This window comes from Myodes glareolus, chromosome 12 (genome assembly GCF_982192425.1).
Source record: "Myodes glareolus chromosome 12, mMyoGla1.1, whole genome shotgun sequence".
NCBI lineage: Eukaryota > Metazoa > Chordata > Mammalia > Rodentia > Cricetidae > Myodes > Myodes glareolus.
The window spans coordinates 42,367,050-42,388,673 of NC_142037.1; the positions used below are offsets into that span (position 1 = coordinate 42,367,050).

The following is a 21,624-nucleotide window of genomic DNA, read 5'->3' on the forward strand; positions in this document are numbered from 1 at the left end:
CACACACCCCACCAGAATTGGGAAAACTGGACTCACAAGCTAGCCATGCAGCTGCCAGTGGTATAGGTGTCTGGAGACCCAGAGCAGCTCCTAGAAGCTACTGAGGCTAGCAGCTACTTAGGGCCACCACACAGGGATCCTCCCAAATGCACCATGCAGAGTCTGGTGGCAGCTGCCTGGTGCCACGGGGAACCTGAGCCCCGCATTGGGTGCCAACTGTTGAATTATTTCAGGTCGAGAAATACCAGGCTAACTACAAGATAGACCAATTCTATTTTTTTATTATTATTATAATGGTTAAACTCAAAACAGGAATGAAAAGTCCAAGCTCAACTATGTAGTGCAGGAACCACAGCAAACCCTGGGCCACCTGGCATTTTTCTCCAGGTATCCAAAAAGTTATACCCCTAACTTGGTCCTACCTCTTAAAGTTTGTTGGCTGACAGAGAATCCCAAAAGTTTCCAGGAAGAAGAAGGGGCCCCACATGGCATCATGATGCTGATACTGCTAATATAAGACCGTTTTTGTTTGTTTGGTTGGTTGGTACCAGCTGCTGAAATGGTACACTTTCTTACAACATTCTGGCCAGAATTCCAAATAAGAACTTTGGAAAAACCCTATTGACTACTCAAATATCATTTGCAATTATACTAGACAGTAATCTTGAAACTTAACCATTGCTTTACTTTTACAGGATCCCATAAAAAGAACAACCCATGACAGCTGGAAGTAATTCTAGAAAATGATGTCCCCTCTCACAACAAAGTTTGTCCTCAGGGTTGGGGACACCGTTTGGGGGTTGATTATTACTTGTATAAGGTAGAGAATTGGGGTGGAAACTATATGTGCCCAGAGATTTAAAAATAGAGGAAAGTTGAATGGGATAATAGATAATTTAGTACAAACTTATTCATAATAATAATAATAGTGGGTAATAGAGTGAATACTTATGAGCTATTATTTATGGACAAATTACACTGGTATAGTTTTTTGTATATTGATACAAGTTCAAATTATATTTCTTATTTCTATTTACAATATTTATACACCTATGCAAAGTTATTTTGTCAGATTGTATGCATTAATGTTTCTATCTCTGTTTAAGATACTTTGAATACTAATACAAATTTTAGGATATATTTTCATATTTCATTATATAGTCCTACCTCTGACCAAGACATTTCTACATTATTTCATTTTGAGGTCATTTTCCTTATTTACTGCACAGTTGTTTACAGATTATTTAATATTCTGATATGAAGTATTAGTCTTTAAGTTATATCAGGTATTAAGATTATAGGTCTATAGTTATTCATATTTGTTATACCTATAGAAAGATTAATTAGGTTCTTTAGATACATAGAGATCATATTCTTCCTAGATAGGTAATCTTCAACCATTTCAAGGATCTGTAAAACATGGCATTTAAATAACTTAGGGCTCTGTTGACATGAGACAGGATTGCTCCTGACAGTACCAATCTATTCCTAGGAGAATATTGAACACCAAAGACACTCCACTTGGAGTTTGTTTTCTTCTTGGCACAATTTGCCTTTGGGCAAGGAACTGCCCATGCCTTGACCACGGACAAAGTGTATGATGTCTGGACTGGACAAGCAGGACACAAGAAAAAAGACTGCCAAAACTTGTCAAGACAGAGTAAGACGGTTCTGAAAATTTTCTTGCCTCTGAATATGGTCTGTCAGTTACTATAAGCCTTAGCCAAAGTTGATTGCTTCAACATTGCACATGAGACTTTGGGTGATTGCTCAGGTAGCCAATGATCTCTGTTATATCCTGCTGACTTTGGAAGCTGCTTGATTGAACTACCTGCCTACTCAAGTAATATTCCCTTGTCAGGCCTTCAATGGGGTTGAAGAGTAGATAGTCTTAGTTATCTTCCCCTTATGATTTAGCCAAGCCATTTTTAATGTAAGACTTAGACTCTTTAGAATACAATGTTTATTAAACATTTAGCATGTGTTCCTTGCTTAATATTATTTATGTTGGTTGTAGTCCTAATTTTATACTTAATATCTGTTCCTATTGTATATAGTTTTGTATTGGGTTTGGAACTCCCTTATTTAGACAAAAGGGTTAGGTAATGGGGAATTTCTGTTAGCCAATGAACGTAAAGTGGTGGGACCAAGTGTGGGGCATGGTCTTTTGGGTACCTGGAGAAAAACACTGGGTGGCCCAGCGGTTTTTTTTTTCTCTCTCTCTCGTTCCTGCACTTCATAGCTGAGCTTGGACTTTTCATCCCTGTTTTGTGAGTTTGCCCATTATAATAAAGAGCAATATAATTGATCTATCTTGTAGTTAGCCTGGTATTTCTCAGGCCTAGATAATTCAACAGATTGCATAAAGAAAAAAGATTTTACACAGCAAAGGGAGTTATCAGCAGGAGCACAAACAGCTTACACAGTCGTGCAGAATGTTTGCCAGATTGACTTCAGACTGGGGCTTAGTACCGAGAACATAAAACCCTTCGAAACTGAACAATAAAACTGCCTGTTGATAAATGAGTTCAGGAAAAGAACAGATGGTTCTCGGAAGAACCACAAATGTCCAGACCTATACTGAAAATGCAGTCAACAGTTTTAGCCATCAGAGACATCAAAATTAAAAGTACTTTAGGAGTCTACCTAAGAGTAGTCAGAATGGCTGCTACAAGAGAAAAATGACAATGACAAAGAGATGACTCAGTGGCTTAGAACACTGGCTGCTCCTCCAGACAGTCTGTGCTTGATTCCCAACACCCACGTGGCAGCACAAAGTCATCTGTGACTCCAGTCTCAGGGGAGCTGACATCTTCTTCTGGCCTCTCTGGTCACTGCACACACATGTGGTGCACAGACATACGTGCAGACAAAATACCCATACACGTAAAAATAAGTAAATAAAATACCAAAAGAAAAATGCCAACAGATGCTGATGAGGATGTAGGGAAAGCTGGATCCTTTTTCACTGTCAGGAGTGTGAACTGGAACAGCCATGAAATAAATCAGCACAGAGGCTTCAGAAAATCAACAGTGAGTGTAGCACAATTAATAAAAATCCAGAGACAGAAATTGGAGTTCAACCTGAAGGTTAGAAAAGCAAAACAGTCAGCCACTGGCTCTTTCCTCTACCTCAGTCCAAAATGGCCATGCTGCCTCCTGGAATCCCAGAGTGTGACTGAGCCTGAGAGCTGTCTCCTCCCATCTTGCATTCCTCTCTAGGGCTGGGATTAAAGGTGTGCACCACTACTGCCAGGTTTTTATGGCAAACTAGTGTGGCTATTGGGATTAAAAGTGTGTGCCGTCAGTACCTGGTCTGTAAGGTTGATCAGAGCAGCTATTTTACTCTCTGAACTTCAGGCAAGTTTCATTTATTAAAATACAAATGAAATATCACCAAATTTGAGGACATGAAACTGGGAGGGGGACATGTTGGGGAAATCTGAGAAGAGTTGGAGAGGAAATGAAGGATGGTTATAACCATATTTCACTGTATACATGAATTAAATTCTCAAAAGAATATATTTTAAAAATAAAACAGAATAAACTTATGACCCAACTATTCTACTTCTACACATATCCCCAAGACTCTATATCCTGCCATAGAGATACTTAAACATGTACATCCATTGCTATTCTAGCCACAACAGCAAGACATTGAAATTAGCCTAGATGTTCATCAACAAAAGAATGGGTAACAAAAATATAGAACATACAATATTTTATTTAACTATAATGAAATTATCAAATTTGTAGGAAAGTTGATGGATGTGTGCTAGGGAAATTCCTTCAGTCAATGGCCTTCAAGATGCTGGACCAGGTTGGGCGTTGCATTGGGTACCAAAATCACACTTTCTCTCTTGCTCTCTCTTGGCCACTGGATTTGGTTCCTGTTCCCGGCTTGTGCAAAGGACTGTGATCTGTGAATCTGTCCTCCTAAATAAAGAACCCTTTATTATTCTCAATTCTGAGCTAGTATGGGACTACTTTATTCACGTTCCCCTACAGATCTGGAATTATTATATTGAACAAAATAATCCAGACTCAGAATAACAAACATTGCATATTCTCTCTCAAATATGAATCATAACCATTAATGTTTATGCATGCACACATGTATATGCACATATATGTATATATGTGGGTATAAAGGTGGATATAGGTGTTGAACCTAGAAAGAGAACATAAGAGAAAAGAGGGTTGAGCAAGGAAGGGGGTAATAGAACACATTAGACATGAAAAAAGGGGCTGTTGGGAGTGTGTGCATTTATGTTTGGGTCTTCAATTCTATTCCATTGATCAATTTGTCTATTTTTATGCCGACATCATGCTGTTTTTATTACTGTAGCTTTGTAGCACATCTTGAAATTCAGGATGATGATACCTCCAACAGTGTTTTATTATTCAGGATTATTTTAGCTATGCTGGTTTTTCCTTTTGTGTGTGTGTGTATTTCCATATGAAGCTAAAAATTGTCCTTTCAACATCTGTGAAGATTTGTGTTGGAATTTTTGTAGGGATCATATTCAATCTGTAGATTGATTTTGGAAGTGTGGACATTTTTACAATATTAATCTATTTTTCATAAAACAAAAATAATGGAAGATATCAAGATGTTATAATAAGACATGCATTGATCAAGTTCACATCAGAGATAAAGACTTCTTATACAATTTTTTTTAAAAAAGATTAAACTACTTTAAAACTTTGACATAAGCCTACCTAATTATTCTTAATTAACTAGAAAAAGAAATAAAAAGTCTTCATCATAGAATGTGTTTCCAAAACTTTTCTATACCATTTTGCCAATTAAAAATCAAAACTTGATTATCTTTATAGGGAACAAGGAATATTATTAAATTTAATTCCCTTTTCAATGAAGGCAGGGAAAGGCTGGAGGGAGTAGGAGAAGGGGATGGATTGGGGAGGGGATAGGGAAAGAGAGTGCAGAGGAGGGTGTGTACCTCATTCTCTAACGGATATGAAGCCAATCTGTGTACCGAAGTTAAGCCCATCGCGGACGTGGGAGAAAAACTTCTCAGGATGGCAGGATGTGCAGAGGTCAAGATCTCCCTTCTGGTCATGAATATGCTGTGGAAGAATTCCTCCCCGTTCTAGAAGAATCCTTAGAACAAAGATATTTCAAGCGATAGAAGAGTTTATGTTACTGATAGTGAGAGCAATGTGGAAAGGGCATGTTTACGTGGGTGGACCCATTCCAGGAAAGATCTCGGCATGATGGAAGCTGCTGTTTACTCTGCAGCAGGACTAGGCAGGAAATGGTAGATTTTATCAGGCAAGCTCAAATGAGAGCTGTGCAGTGATCCACACTGCCCTGCAGATGTGTGCTGGCTTTGGGGGTCAGAGGCTTGTTTGAAAGGAAGAGCACGGTGTACAAAACTCCTTCGGTTCAGATAGGGTCTACTTTTAATCATCTGATCTTCACGTCTCCCACCTCCCCACGTACTAGGCTCTTCACAGAAAACTTTCTTCATAAATGCTCTGATGTAAATAGGAGTAAAATTAGTGACACTCATTTCACAGGTCACATTTAAGAATCAATTAGGATTGACTGAATCCTTTCTACTCGTGTGTTAAATGAGGCGGGGTCTGGGTATGACTTTGCTGACTGGAATAGAAACACAATTCAAATCACACATCAGTTTTCTTTCGTAGAAATGACAATTTCCAACAGAAATTAGGAAGCACAGTCATACGTTCAAAATGCACAGGACCACAAACACAAGTTGTTACATATTGGTATTATCTAATATTTTACAAGAAATGTATTCTAATTAATTAGACAATAAGAATACTTTCAAAATATCAACGTTCTTATAGGTTCTATTTCTTAGAAGAACTGACCTTAGCAATAGCTGTGAAGTAAAGTACAAATCAGCTATTTTATACAAGGTTTAAGCAGTTTTCCGTAGATGTCAATTTGCAATTTACCTCGAAATAGATAAACTTTAACAGTCATGAAATTATCTGTGATACAAACTGTGTGAGAATAGACACCTTATTTAAAATGGGTTTTTCATATGTGTGTATGTTAGAGTCTCAACTATTTGCTACCTGGATTGTGGTGGGGAGTTATTTACTGTTCTCTAAAGTAATTTTCATCTTAGAAACAATAAGCAATAACCGGGCTTCCGGCACCGCATTGAAATCACACACCTGGTGGCTTTTCGGATGTCAACATAGGGATTCAGTGAGTCGAACTGTCGCACACATGAGGGATGAAGATCGTGAAATGAGGCTGCCTGTTCTCTGGGAAGAGTGAAGCAGCAGGGGCCTACTGAAGGCCCCAGAACAACAACGATGTCTTCCGGGTTACAGCCGTACTCTGCGGTCATAGCATCCACAGTAGCCATAGCTACGCCCAGCAAAGTACCTTTCCAGCCTGGTAAATGGGAAGAAAAGATGACAGGAGAAGTTAAAAATGTAGACTCCCAACAACAGCTGTGGTTTGTGTATTCAAAGTGTGTATCATAGATGAACCCCAAAGTAACGGCTCCAATACAGTACCGTCATTAACACTAGGTGCACTGTACAAAGAACATGACAGAACCGGCAATTAGAGGGAGTCTCTTTGCAAACTGGTATTGATGTTTAGTCTCCATAGGAACAATGTCCTATCAGTCTTTCTTCCCTCTCTTTTCTACTACCAGGGGAATGAAACACAGAACACATAACAGGTAAGCCACTTAATGTGTCCAACTCACTATTAACATTGGCAGTGTTCAATTCCCATAATTCCCTCATCTTGCACATTCCAAACTATATTCTCAAATAATAACTTCTCATTTCTCTATTCCTATAAATTTTTGTTTATGAATTTTAATTACTCTGTGTACTTTACATGAGGAGTATCATATTGGGTTCATCTGTGTCTGGCTGATTGAATCAATGTCTAGAAGGTCCATCCATGTTCACCATGCAGCACGTATCAGAATGTATAGCTGTTTAAAGACAGAGTATTGTGTCATTATACCAGACCACATCGTGTTTTCCTACTTATTCACTTGCCACTGAACACTTGGGTTGTCTCTACCTCATGGATCTTACGGATCAGGATGCTCTACCCGTAGATGTGAGTTCTTCTGGACCTAGATCCGGAGTCAGGATTCTAGGTCATGTGGCAATGGCAATTCTATTTTAAACTTTTGAAGGAATCACCATACCATATATATTTTTTTTAACTTGAGGTAGGGTTCCACTATGTAGCTATAATCTATTACGTAGACCAGGCTGGCCTTAGACTCAGAGATCTGCCTGCCTCTGCCTCCTATGTGCTGGTATCAAGTGCCACCATATCCAGAAGACCATTTCTGTTAGGAAATTTTTACATCTTTCATACTCATCATTCCTTGAGACTTGTTTTATGTCTTAAGTAGTAGTCACTCTGATGGACGCATGTTGAGATGACGGTTTTGATTTACATTTACATTTCTTTAATTATGAATGATGTTGATTAGTTTTTTCTTATGCTTCTTTAATATTAGCAAACATTTTTAGGGAAAAATTCCATTCCTTAGTATCTGATTCTCCTACCTCTACCTCCTGAGTGCTGGGATTTTAGGTGTGTGCCACCATACCTGGTTTGTATGATGCTATTGAACAGACAGTGTCATCTATGCCATGTAAGCACTCTGCCAATGCAATTACATCCCCAGTCCCTTTACCCATTCTTCAGCCCAGCTGTTTTGACTCTAGGATTGCAGATGTTGTTTTAGTAATTAACCCCTTACGAGATATAATGGTTTGCAAATTATTCATGCCATTGTGTGGGCTTCCTTTCTACTCCATTGATTATTCCTTTCAGGCATAAGAAATTTTAATTTTAATTTTTAATAATTTTAATGAGGTTCAATTTCCCTGTCTCTAAGTTTTTTTCTTCCCTGCTTGGCTATCTAAAAACTATATTGCCTAATCCAAAGGCATGAATACTTTTACTTCTGGTTTTCTTTTTCCTAAGAGTTTTATAAGTTTTTGCATCTTAGGTCACTGATCCATTCTGTCCTAATTTTTTACTATTGTTATGGTAAGGGCCAAAATCATTCTTTTGCTTCTCGGTGTCTGTCTTCCCCAGTTCCACGGGTTGAAGACATCATTCTTTCCTCGTTGAATAACCAGTTTGGCATCTTTGGTGAAAAGCTCTCAACTGCAGTTCAGGGCTTATCTGTTACTTGGAGGCTCTCTATTCTATTTTGTTAGTTTATCTACTATTTTTAATACTAGTGTTACATTGTTTTTGATACTATAGCTTTGAATGAGTTCTAGAATTAGAAACTATGAAATGTCCAAATTTGATCTTTTACAGGATTGTTGTGACTATTCAGAGCCCCTTGAGGTTACATATGTAATTTAGGATGAATTTTTTTTCCTGTAAAAAAATGCAATTAGGGATTTGTTAGGAAGGTACCAAATCTGTAGATGATTTTGGGTAATGTTTACATCTTAATAATATTGTCTCCACTTTATGAACATGGGACTTCTAATTATCTCCTGTGTCTTTAGGCTCTCTTAGTAATGCTTTGGAGTCTTGCCATCTCTCCACTTTTCACACTACAGTTAATCTTTGCAGCTGACAGTCTCTTCACAGATTTTTCTACTAGCTCTTTATTTTCTTTGGATTTCATGATGAGTTCTAAGACTAAGCCACTTTCTTCCTTCCTGCTTCTATTTAGTGTCCTAAAATAAAACCTAAGAGAATTACATTTTTTCCTTCATTCCTTCACTCAGTTGACTTAGGCGGATAATAAGGAGTCTCCCTACTCTCTTTTCTCACTGCTCCATACACCTGTCCTTCTAAAACTAAACACTTGGGTAAAGAGATCATTTCTTCTTTTCAGTTAAAAGGAAGAGATGGTAGAAGTAATAAATATTTAATTAGTAGGTTCGGTGTCCATTGGCAAGTCATTGAATACGTAATTGGAAAAAGAGGACCAGGAGAGCCTATACCAGGCTTTTAATCCCGGCACTCGGGAGGCACAGACAGGCAGATCTCTGTGAGTTCGAGGCCAGCCTGGTCTACAGAGTAAGTTCCAGGACAGCCAAAGAAATACAGAGAAGCCTTGTGTTAGAAAGAAAGAAAGAAAGAAAGAAAGAAAGAAAGAAAGAAAGAAAGAAAGAAAGAAAGAGTTTGTTAAGGTCTCAATGATAAAAACAGGGGAGAAGCTTTTTGGTAGAAAAGACTTTAAGAAAAACATATTGAATTCTTAACATGATTCTGAAATACCTTTGGAAATGTAGGCAGTAATTTTCAGAAGAAAACAACTTAGTCCAGATATTTTGATTACTGCCAAGACTTTTCTACATACAAGTATACCCTTTCTTCCTCAGAAACTTTCCTTTGTCTTCTCACCACCAGAAACATATTCATATAGACATAGCGAGTTTAAGATATTTTTATTAAATTAGTCCCACGGATGGAGTTCAGACTAGCTGATACCTGTGAGCATATAATGTATTCAACCGTATTGTAGTTCATGGCTAATTTAGCAATGATTTTAAGTTCACATTTATAGCTTCATTTTGATTAAATCTTGGATATTTTCAGAATAAGTGTTTCAAACCTAAGAAATACTATTTCCTTTGAGTGTAGGTTCAAGTTTTTTTAAGCTACTTTTGACAAGGTCATATAGTGAACTTGACCTCTCATCCAATTCTGTTACTTTAGCTATGTCAAAAGAAAATGGTGACCCTTGATTCTGTATTGTCTTAAAAGCAAAAGAGTCATATATCTATAAGTAAGATAAAACTCAAAAGATTGTGTCTCATTTTACATAGGATAATAAACATAGAATAAATATTTTTAATTTTTTTCAGAAAAGAACTTCTATAAGTTTGACAAAATGTAGCCTTTGAAAATGCTGTTTTAATTCTCCTTAGCTGACAGTCACAGTTTAATAGAGTTAGTGAAACTAACTAACTAAATGTGCCTTTCCATTCATGGGCATAGACAAGCACGTCTTGTTTCTTTTGTTTTGAAGCTTATTGCCTTTCTCATGCTGTTTACACTGTGAACTGCGTCCAGCGTGCCTAACATTCCCATCCCCTGGGTACTCTGACTCCAAGGATTCTCAGCCAGAGGCAGCTCCACCCTACAGTGTTTTGAAAAGCACAAGGGTTTCCTTTGGTTATTACAAAGACTGTGATGATTATGCACATTAAAAAAGTTCAAGGGCTAAAGATAATTCAGTCTGTACTGCAGGATTATTTTGCCCCATATGTTAATAGCATATCCTTGCTAAGAAATACTGACAGGCTTAAAACCTACGGATTCCTGAATACCACTAGGTACCACCTACTTCGGAAATTCTACTCTGATTCACCTAATTTGCTTGTTGACTCCTTATATCTGTTTCCGTAGTAAGACTACACAGGCCTCATCCGATCACAAAGCAATACAATTAACAGCTTTCTATGCCCATCAGGAAAAAAAATACAAAATACCTTGCACTGCAAACGAACAAACTGTTAAAGGATTTATTAAACACACCTACCAGAGTGAGCAACCCCACATGCCTTTTTCACAGGATCTGCAAAGACTATAGGAATGCAATCAGCACCAAGAGCTGTGATTGTGACTCCTCTCTGGTTTGTGACTATCCCGTCATAGGATTCGGGCTCCTTCTTCCCCATGACCCACACTTCATTGGCGTGATCGGTCTAGCACAGAACACAGGGCAAAAACGTTTTGAAAACAAAACTTCTTAGATGTGGGCTTTTCTAAAAGTACTGATGCGGGTACCACATTAGGTAATCATGCTATGATTATTCACTTCTATACGTAATAAAATACCAACTATAACATCTCTGCAGATGTTGCTCTTAGGAAAGCTGACTCGGAAGTCAGGCACATCCCCCCCCCCCCACTAGAGATGAGTAAATCTTTATTTTGAGTACTTCTCACAAAAGGCAAGTTTCACTTTCTTTCCAGAAAGTGAAAGTACCAAATCAGTGATTTTCCCCCCCTTTTCTTAGAATCAAGTAAATCTAGAATTCTTGAACAGATATTTCTTCCTCACTTAGACCCTAGTTCTGCTGGGTCTTCACGTAAAAAGCAATGGCCCAAACCTTTTCCTAATTATTCGGAGACTTCCTTCTGTATTGATAGACCCAAACCTTTTGCTGATTATTCGGAGACTTCCTTCTGTATCGATAGGGCAGCAGTGATTGGATACTCACTCAAAAGCAACATTACATCTAGAACTAAGGCATTCTAGATGAGATACATACATACACACATGCACAAGAGCACAAACACATATGAATATTTGATCTTTAGGCTATAACTTATAAAGCAGAGAAAAATAATTACAGCATTATCTTCACCTGTTCGATGAAGTACCAGAAGCAAAAATTACACAGTTTAACGGCTATATAGTTATTGACAGTGAGAATGCCAATATTTTGGAAAACCAAAATATATCACAAAAATTTACCTTTATTCGATAAAATTTCTCTGTATTAAATCCTGCAGCATTTGCCAACCTGCGAAGATTTTCTTGAACAACTACTTTGGGATCTCTCCGTCTGCAGCTACTGAAAAGATTGAGTGAGCTAAGAGTTGGGATGTAGGATATGCCACCTGTTCTTGTAGTAAATCCATGGATGAAAGTATCTGTTGACGATAAGTGGTAAAGAATAAGAAGGTGTCCTACAGAGGCAAGGAGACACACAAAAGACAGTGTCTCTGCCAGACCCTCCCAGATCACTCCAGCCTGCAATTATTTATGTGGTTTCTAATTCTGGCAGCACTTTGCACCCCCATGCAGTGGTATACAGCTGTCACCCTGTGTGACTGCTCACGAGAAAAACTATTTTTCCAAGGAAGATTGATTTTTGTTTTTGAAATTTCACCCTCTGCCCAAATGCCCAAAGAATTGAGGAGTTGAGGTATTAGCATTTCTACATACAAGATCTTCCAGTAAAAAAAAAAAAAAAGACAACAACAACAACAACAAAAAACCAACTTGCTTTGTTTTGCTTTTTCTTTTTTAAGGAGGATTGGAAGATTGGCCTTAAATATGAATTGACATTAATCAATTTGCCCGTTTGAGGTGGCTCTGATGAAGTCATCTCTTGATGCCTCTGACCCACAAGGTCGTAAAACCCCCATGTTGCAAAAGATGTGCAGTTCACAAGAGTCAACAGAAAAAGGAAAAAAGGAAGTGAGACACTTTGGAAGAAAGTCTGGGTTTTCACAAGTGACAAAGAGAGTTTAGGATACCTGGGATCAAAGGAGACGTGATAATAGTTAAGTCCCCTTTCAGGGTCGGCAGGCTTCTCAAGTACGATTCTATTTCACTTTGGATTTCCTCTAGTTGATGAGTTGTGGGTACGTTTATTTCAGTGGAGGGTTTCAACAGGCTCTCTCCCCAAGCTCCCTGTAAATCTTCAAACTCAAACTCATAGACCTCGGTGAAGAGCTGATTGATAAAAGCCTTCAAGAACGTTCTCCTGTGCTCGGGTACAATCACCTTAATGTGGCTCAGATTTTTTTCATCAACTTTTTGTTTAATTGTATACAAAGAGGCCGCCACACTGGAATTGCTAACAGTCTCAAAATCTCTCGTGAGAAGTGGAAATCCATTTCCTGCTTCCACGTCAGAAAGATCGTTTTCACCATCCCTTTCTTTGGTGCTGTTACTGCCACACATTATGCAAAAGAACTTGGCCTTGGGGGCATGGTGGTGATGGATACCATTCAATGTCTTCAGTAATGTCTGATGGCAGATTTTCTGTGAGTTCAATTTTAAACCGAAGAGATCAATCACGACGGCTTCTGCCATCCTTCAACCATGCACTTTCCTTCAAAGAAGACTTCTGCGCCAAATAAGCTGTAAAGAGAAATGGTCACAGGCAGCAACCAACTGTGCCAGTCTTCTTAAGGACACAACATCAATCTGTGGGGGGACAGAAGGGAAGTAACCCAATAAACCCAGAGCCCAGGTCGGAAAAGAGAGCAAGTCCTGCTTTTAAATTATAGGATGCCAATCTATCTGCTACTATACCATTATTCCTGTCATGTTTATCAGATTAGATCATATTTCATGTGAAATAATAAGGCCTCATAGCACGTTAAGTTGAGCAGCATCAGCAAATTTCTCTCTCTCTCTCTCTCTCTCTCTCTCTCTCTCTCTCTCTCTCTCTCTCTATCTCCCTCCCTCCCTCCCTCCCTCCCTCCCACACCCCTCGTTTTGTTTTGTGGTTTTTCAAGACAGTGTTTCTCAGTGTACCTCTGTCTGTCCTGGAACTCTCTCTGTAGACCAGGCTGGCCTCGAACTCACAGAGATCCACCTGCTTCTGCCTCCCAAAGTGCTGGGATTAAAGGTGTGCGCCCCCAGCACAAATCTCATTTTTTAAGATAGAAGCTGAGCGATAGAATAGGCTTTCCCCAACATTTACACAGCACTCCACACTTGGGATGATCGCGAAAGCCACTGCAATTTTGGATCAGGGGCCATTCCTGCCCACTTGCTGATTCTTTGTCCCGTTGTCTTTCCAGTCCTCCCAAGTCCCATTGGAGCGTCCCTCTGGGGACCCTTTACCCCTGAATTCCTGGCAATCCCTACCACTGCTGATCCCTCACCCCCGAGACCCCCAGGCTCACCCTGACCCCGGCGCCCCAGAGCACAGCCGCTGTCATTCATTCTTTCCGCCAGCTGTGCAGGGCGACCACAGCGTCTGTCCCGTTCCCGCGCCGGTATGCCCTGCGTCCGGAACCGGCTGGCACACTCACCGCGGTGTCCCTTCCCGCTCTCCCCCTCGGCGGCCGCGGGCTGGAGCGTGAGCCTCAGCCTGGGCGAACTGACCTGGGAGTCTCCGGAGTTGCCCGAGCCGCCCGCCCTCCGTCCCGCCCCACCGCGTCCGTCCGGGCCTCCAGGCAGCCTCGGCGGCCGTGCTCACCGGCTGTTCCCGCCACGGCCGCGGGGCGGCGCCCGGGAGTCGCCTGCTGGAGCCCCTGGCAGGGGGATTCCCGCGCCTCCGCCCAGCAGTTCCGGGTCAGCGGTCGCCGGCCCTGTGCCCGCCGAGAGCCTGGGGGAGGCCGCCTGAGGCGGGGGCGCCGAGGCGACGAGGCGAGCCGGGCCGCGGACGTGCGCGTTCCGGGAGGCGAGCAGAACGGAAGGAGCGTCCTTCCTCCCGGCCCCCGGGGACTGCAGGAAGAGCTGCTGACCCGGCAGTGTGGTCAGCCTGTCACGTTAGCTCTTAGCGCCCTCCAATCCCGGGCTCAAGTAAGGGGACCCAGAGACTCTGGTCGGGAACATTTTACTTTTTTTGGTTGTTGTTTAGTTTTTTAGTTTCTAGAAACAAGTGAGTCGATTCTCATTTCCCCTCCCTTTCTGCTTATTCTGTGTTTTCGTTGGGGAATCAACATCCTTGACTGCCCCCTCACCTTGTGTTGACCACATCGATTTCTCATTAGGCTCCTTAAAAAAAATATGCCCCTAATAGGACAGATTGCATTCATTCTTAGAGTAATACTAAGACCAAAACCAAGTATTCTTTATCCTCCAAGGGTTTAATATCATTTATTTTAAAACTACAATATGGGAGTCAAGTACCGTTGTAAATGGAATTATAGCCAACTTTCAACACAGATAAGGATGTAAGAGAAAGCATATTTTCTGTAGACTAGGCTATGGAGGAAGGAGAGGGTCCTTTGTCTTCCTTGGTGAGCCTGTGAATGTTGACGGTGTTTTCCTGAATGAGAAGACTAGGGTATCTGGGAGTTGAGAAAAGTCTTGCAAGAGTGCACCAACCTCGACTTGACTAAGAGTCCTAGGTAACCAGCCCACATAGGACCCACTCCAGTATGTGACCACTTTGGGGGGGGGGTGTATCTGTATTTTCACTGGACTTGTAGGAAGTCTGAGTGGTAGATGATACACATCATACACAGACATACATGCCTTGGCCTGAACTTGTTTCATGTCAAGCAAAATGAAATCTAAAAAGAAATTATTTACAAAGCAGATACAGAGTATTTCCCCTGTTGTCATGCACAGTGCCGAGAGTTGGGATTCTTTCGTGGGGTCACAAACAGGACTTTGAAAATAGTGAAGTTGTTAGGGAAGTTGTGAGAGTCTATTTGCATGCCCTTTCCTTTACCATCTGGCCTGTCTGAGCCTCGTTTCTCAACCCTCTCACACCTGCCTCATACTGCTCCAGAGCTCCTCGATCCTGGTTGCACATCTGAACAAGTAGAACTTAAAAAAAAAATACATTCATGTAGGTAGCCCACACCCCAGTTGCTTATTGAATCAGAGTCTATAGGAGTCAGGCCTGGGCATGCTTTGTCCTGCTTTCTTGTTTTCATCTTGAAGATGATTCAGATGCATAATTCATTTTGAAAAAAAAAATAAGAAGAAGAGCTGCCTTATTCCCAAGCCATCCAAGTAAAGGTTGTTCCTTCACAGGCCCCAGGACTGCATTCTTTACTTTTGCTGTTTGTTGTACTTTGAGCACTCTTTTGTAAGCATGACTGCTCCCGGTTGCTCAATACCTTTCAAGCTTAACCATAACCTTCCTGGAGGCCTGGTTGTCTCACTACGTGGAATAGCTTCCTTAGGATTGGCATATATGGGAAGCCTTCTTCTAGGTACAGGCTGAACCCATAGGCAATTCATTGACAAGGCTGATTAAACACTGAACTGTGCACTTTGTAGGAATGGAAGTTAGGGTATGTAGGTTATACCTGCGTAAAGCTCTTCCAAAGAAAGCAAAGCTAAGCCAGAAAATCGTGGGCAAGTGTAGCATACTATTGTAAACGTATTTTAGTCTGGCGAAATGCTCATCTGTCAATCAACTGAGAAAGTCCAGAGTCTTTTTACACATGCACAACTTATTTTTCTGTATTGCGTCTCTTGCACAAAACATAAAGCTACCCCTAAATATGAAGGATTTCCAAGTATTCTGTTTCTTTAAGAGGAAAATAATTTAAAGGCGCTCTTGGAGCACTCTGAACGCAAACTTACTGTTTTTATAATTATCTCACACCCTTTACTGCATCTTTTGAAATTATTAGACATAGACTTCAGAGAAACACAAACTTTATTTCTATACTATATAATTGGTTTGCATAATATTGAATTCAGTTATGAAAGCACAGTATCAAGCATAGCTGGCATGAACAGGTTTGAAAACAAACATGATTTATGGTATGGTTGTATAGTTCAGCTGGCAGATGGACTCACCTGAGAGGAATTTCTTAACCATGAGCATTCGGCAGTTATAGGAGTTAACTACCTAGCATTTACAAAGGGAGTAGAAGAGTGAGTTGATTAGAAGCCGAGTGTAGATAGGCTGAGAGCACCTGCACCCTTTATTTTAGATATTTGACTGTACCATAGAAACGGCATTTTAGGGGCTTGATGATTCAGGAAAACCCTTGGGAAGTCCATATATATTATACTATATCATAAATTTTATAAGATGAATAGAAATTTTAAAAGCTGTGACCAATTTTTAAACTTTTGTATGACCTTTATTTATTGTGTGTGTGTGTGTGTGTGTGTGTGTGCGCGCGCGCGCGTAAGAGAGAGAGAGAGAGAGAGCGAGAGCGAGCTCATGCATGTGGAGGTCAGGTATCAGTTTGAATCAGTTCTCTTCCTCTGCTGTGTGAACCTCAGGGATTGGACGCTGGCTATCCCGGTTGCCTGAAAGCCTCTTTACCCCCAACCGTCTCACTGGCCTAGACAGTTGTTTCTAAGCCTTGTGAATTAAAGTTTATGGATCTTTACAGACTAGGCCTTGTAGCCAATGCAAATTTCCTTGTTAATACCCCCTGTTAAGTTTGCTGGGGCTGCCAAAATGAATTACCACAAACTGGACGACTTAACAAAAATTCGTTCTCTATCCAATCTGTAGGTATAGCGTAATCATTTGATTGCGATGTTCCTTTAGCTGAACAACAGTATTTGGTCCTTCTATCCATGACCACCCTAGCTGTTTCATGTATGAATTCCACCTCAGAGTGGGCCTTAAATCCAATCAGAGATTACGTTACAGATACATTGTATCACTATTACACCAGCATAGCTCACAAACCCTTGTGGGTCACATGGTTTGTAACTGGGTTGATTATTACTTTTCTCCTCTGGTAGCATGCAGAGTACCTTTTAGTACCATGGACCAGTACTAGTTAGTACTAGTTAGTATAGGTGAAGCCTCTATTTAGGCACCAGCTTGACTTCTCTATGTTCACTGAGGCGATTAAGTGTTGTTTTCAGTGCCCCCTGCCACAACTTTCCTTAATGATAAATTTTATTTCCCCTTCATTGGGATAGCCTCACCCTTGCCCCTAGTCCCCTCACCCCCGCCCAGTCAGCAGCCAACCTCTATGGTCATACTAATTATAGAACTCATCTTGAAAATTTAAAAACTAACATCCACATATAAGAGAAAACATAAAAATAGTATTTTTTTTTTGGCAGGGGCAGGGGTGCTGCCCTTAGTCATCTTGACCTTAGGCAAGATGGTTTGGGTTTTGTTCTATCCATTTACCTGCAAAATTCCTAATTTTGTTTTGTTTTATGACCTTTTAATAACATACTAATATCCCATTATGTAAATGTACCACCTTTTTATTACCTGTTTATTATTTGATGGACATCTAGACTGTTTATAAATGCTATTATGAATACAGCCATAAACGAACATGGATGAGCAAGTACTTGTGTAGTAGGATGTAGACTCGTATGAGCATATGCCCAAGAGTGGTGTAGCTGAATATTGAGGCAGATTAACTGCCAGCCTCCTGAGGAACTGTCACATTGATTTCCATAGTGGCTGTACAAGTTTGCACTCCCACTAGCAACGAGTGTTCCCTTCTTTCCATATCCTCCCAGCATGAGCTGTCATTTGATTTATTGAGCTTGACCATTTTGACTAGTGTAAGATGAAATTTTAAAGTAGTTTTAATTTATATTTTCCTGAGGGCTAAGGATGTTGAACATTTGTTTAAGTGTTTCTCAGCCCTTTGTGTCTCATCTTTTGACAAGTCTCTGATTAGTTCTGTACCCCATTTTTAATTGGGTTACTTGTTTTCTTGATGTTCAGGGTTTTTTTTTTATTTTTAAAGGTATTTTAAATATTGGCCCACTATCAGATGTGTGGTTAATAAAAGTCTTTTTTCACTCTGTAAGCTGCCACTCTATCAGAATGATGGTGTCCTTTGGCACACAGACGCTTTTCAGCTCCGTGAGGTTCTTCTTATTAACTGTTCTTGGTGCCCGTGCTGTCGGTGTCTCCTTTTTCGTGTCGGTGAGTTCTAAACTATTCTCCACCTTCTCTTCTGTCAGATATTCAGGGTATCTGGTGATATGTTGAGGTCCTTGATTAATTTGGAGTTGAGTTTTGTTCAGGGTGATAAATATGGATCTGTTAGGATTATCCTACATGCAACCATACAGTTTGACCAGCACCATTTATTAAAGATGCTATTTTTTCTCTAGTTTGTATTTATGGATTCTTTGTCAAAAATGGGGTGTCCATAGATATGTGCATTTATGTTTAGGGTCTTCAACTCTATTCTATTGGTCAACACTTTTGTTTTTGTGCCGATAATTTGCTGGTTGTTTTCCTATAGCTCTTTAGTACAACTTGAAATATGGTATGGTGATGCAATATCATCTAGGATTGTTTTAGCTATCCTGGGTTTTTGTATCTCCATATGAAGCTATATTTTTTTAAATTAATGTGAAGAATTGTGTTCGAATTTAGATGGGAATTGTGGTCAATGGGCCATTTCACAACATTAGTCATGCCAATTCATAAGCATGAGAGGCATTTCATTTTCTGGTGTCTTCTTTGTAGAGGCCCAGGAATGTGAGCCTATTTCTACTTTGTCTGATGGTCAGAGAGTTTGGAGGTTGTTGACAACAACTAGGGCTACACATCCTGACTTAGGATGTGGTTACTTGGTTCTTTTAGCATTAAGATGGCACTTACAGGTAGATCCCCTCCATCCTGACAAATGGTCAGGTTATGCAAGCATACTTCTGCTCCTTCTTTTATAATAGAAGGTTACCAGGGGAGTCTCTGCCTTCAGGATACTTGATCAAGTGTGGGTTTACTGCCTGAAAACAGAATGCTAATGACTTTATGTCTCAAAGTGTTGGTTGTCCTTTGTATCATGTTGAAGAAGTCTTTTGTTGCCTTCTTCCCCCTTTTGTATTGGGGTATAAAAGTGTATGGAAAATTAAACACGGGTGATTTCAGTGTTCACTGGATGCCCTCCTGATACTGTCCTATGTTTTCTGTTTTATTATTTTACTCGCATCTTCATCCTCTTGACATTTTTCTGATCCCCATCCCCTACCTTTGCAAGTGATATTTTTGTTGAACCTGGTCCCTGACATTTCTTCAGCATTTTTCTTCAGTGTCTTAAATGTTTTTACTTACAAGTTTTTCACTTTTCTAGTGGTTATAGTGAAAAGAGCAGCCATAGGTTCATAGGGAGTAATGCTGTTAGGGGGTGTGGCCTTGTTGGAGGAAGTGTATTACTGGGGGTTGGCTTTGAGGTTTCAAAAGCTCAATCTAAGCCCAGTGTCACTCTCTTCCTACTACCTGTGGATCTAGATGTAGAACTCTAAGCTACCTCTCCAGCACCATGTCTGCCTGGGTGTTGTCATGTTTCCCAGTGTGATAATAATGAACTAATCCTCTGAACTGTAAGCCAACCCCAGTTACATGGTTTCCTTTATAAGTGTTACTGTAGTCATGGTATCTCTTCACAGCAATAGAAAGCCTAATGAAGACACGTGGTTGGAGTTATCCCAAGGTATTTTATGATTTTTAAGACCTCTGTAAAAGGTAGTTTTCCTGATTTCTTTTTCAGTATGTTTGTCATTTATTTATATAAGAAGACTTCTGATTTATTTGTGTTAATTTTATTTCCTACTACTTTACTGAACATTTTTATGAGTTCTAAAAGTTTCCTGATAAGAGTTTTTAGGATCTTTTCTATATAAAATCATGTCTTTTGCAAATGAAAATACTTTGACTTCTCCCTTTCCTTTTTGTATCCCCTTGAAATTGTCTTCCTGCTTTAATTAAGGCTTCAGTTACATATGTGTGTGTATGTGTACATATATGAATATATATTCATATATATTTAAGTGCTATTTGAACAGATATGGAGAGAGTGTACATCATTTTCTGATTTTAGTGGAATTGCCTGAGTTTCTCTCTATTTAGTTTAATGTTGGCTGTGGGATTGTTGTAAATTGCCTTTCTTATGTTGAAGCATGTTGCTTGTATCTCTAGTATTTCCCCAGAACTTTTATCATGAAGGGATATTTGATTTTTTCCCCCAAAGGTCTTTTCTGCATCTAATTTTAGTCTGTTTATGTGGTAGATTATGTTCATAGGTTTATGTATGTTGAGTCATCCCTGCACCATTGTGATAAAACTAACATGATCATGGTGGATAATTTACTGATGCATTCTTGGATTCAATTGGCAAGTATTTTATTGAGAACTTTTGCATCTATGTTCATAAGATACCTTGGTCTGTAATTTTCTTTCTTTGTTGGGTCTTTGTATGGTTAGGTATCAGGGTAATAGTGACCTCATAAAAAGAATTGGGAAATATTCCTTCAGTTTCTATTTTGTGAAATAGTTTGTGAAGTACTGGTATTATTTTTTTTGGAAGTTCTGGTAGAATTCTAAGCTGGATCCATCTTTAGAGACTTTTTTGGCTGGGAGACTTTTAATTACTGCTTCTATTTTGCTAGGGCATATGGGCTTGTTTAAATCACTTATTTGTCTTGATATAACTTTGGTAGGTGGTATATATCAAGAAAGTTGTCTTTCTTTTAGGTTTTCCAGTTTGGTAGAGTACAGATTTACAGATTTTTATATTTTTATGATTCTCTGGCTTTCCTCAGTGTCTGTTATAACCTTCCCCACTTCATCTCTAATTTTTTTCAGGGGTTTTGAGACAGAGTTTCTCTGTGTAACAGTACTAACTGTCCTGAAACTAGCTCTTGTAGACCAGGATGGCCTCAAACTCACAGAGATTCACCTGCCTCTGCCTCCTGAATGCTAGGATTAAAGGCGTGCATCACCACTGCCTGACTCATCTCTAATTTTATTAATTTGGAATTTCAATCTGTGTCATTTAGTTAATTTGGCTAAGGGCTTTTCAATTTTATGAATTTTCTCAAAGAACCAATTCTTTGTTCATTGATTCTTTGTGATTTTGTATTATTTGTTTCTGTGTCATTGATTTCAGCTCTGAAATTTTTTGTTGTCTATCTACTATTTTGGGATGTTTTTTCTCCTTGTTTTTCTAGAGCTTGCAGGTGTGCTGGTAATTTACTAATATGGATCTCTTCCACTTTTTTGATGTAAACATTTAGGACTAGGAACGCAAGTTAGATCTGCCTTCATTATGTCTCATATGTTTGTGTGATATTTTTATTAGCATTCAATTCTAAAGAGCTTTTAATTTCCCTCATGATTTCTGTCTTGATCCATTTTTTCATTCAGTAATGAGTTGATAAATTTGTATTCTTTATGTTGTTGACATCCAGCTTTAATCCATTTTGATTGGATAGGATACAGGATGTTATTTCAATTTTATTTATTTATGCTTGCTTTGTATCCAAG

The 21,624-nt window shown here is 39.5% G+C and overlaps 2 protein-coding genes across 7 annotated transcripts in view; one reads left to right on the forward strand and one right to left on the reverse strand.

Moving 5' to 3' along the window:
* Window positions 1-3,706: 3,706 nt before the first annotated feature.
* On the reverse strand, window positions 3,707-14,038 carry Lacc1 (laccase domain multifunctional purine nucleosidase 1). Of its 6 annotated transcripts, none has more exons than XM_087912243.1 (7): window positions 13,918-14,038; window positions 12,239-12,914; window positions 11,451-11,629; window positions 10,509-10,674; window positions 6,178-6,403; window positions 4,965-5,125; window positions 3,707-3,936 (listed from the first exon to the last, which is right to left on the reverse strand). In XM_087912243.1, the coding sequence occupies exons 2-6, from the start codon at window positions 12,798-12,800 to the stop codon at window positions 4,966-4,968; spliced, it is 1,293 nt and encodes a 430-aa protein (XP_087768369.1). In that variant the 5' UTR covers window positions 12,801-12,914; window positions 13,918-14,038; the 3' UTR covers window positions 3,707-3,936; window position 4,965. The 6 variants fall into 6 exon arrangements, with proteins under 6 accessions (XP_087768369.1, XP_087768371.1, XP_087768368.1 ...); XM_087912245.1 differs by having other exon boundaries at window positions 12,239-12,848; window positions 13,918-13,938; XM_087912242.1 differs by lacking the exon at window positions 13,918-14,038 and adding an exon at window positions 13,751-13,827.
* A 61-nt stretch (window positions 14,039-14,099) lies between these two features.
* Ccdc122 (coiled-coil domain containing 122) overlaps window positions 14,100-21,624 on the forward strand; it is a 48,367-nt gene continuing 40,842 nt past the window's right edge. Inside the window, exon 1 of the mRNA XM_048422117.3 lies at window positions 14,100-14,243. The gene's annotated coding sequence lies outside the window, so the exon portion shown is untranslated. The remainder of the gene's footprint in view (window positions 14,244-21,624) is intronic.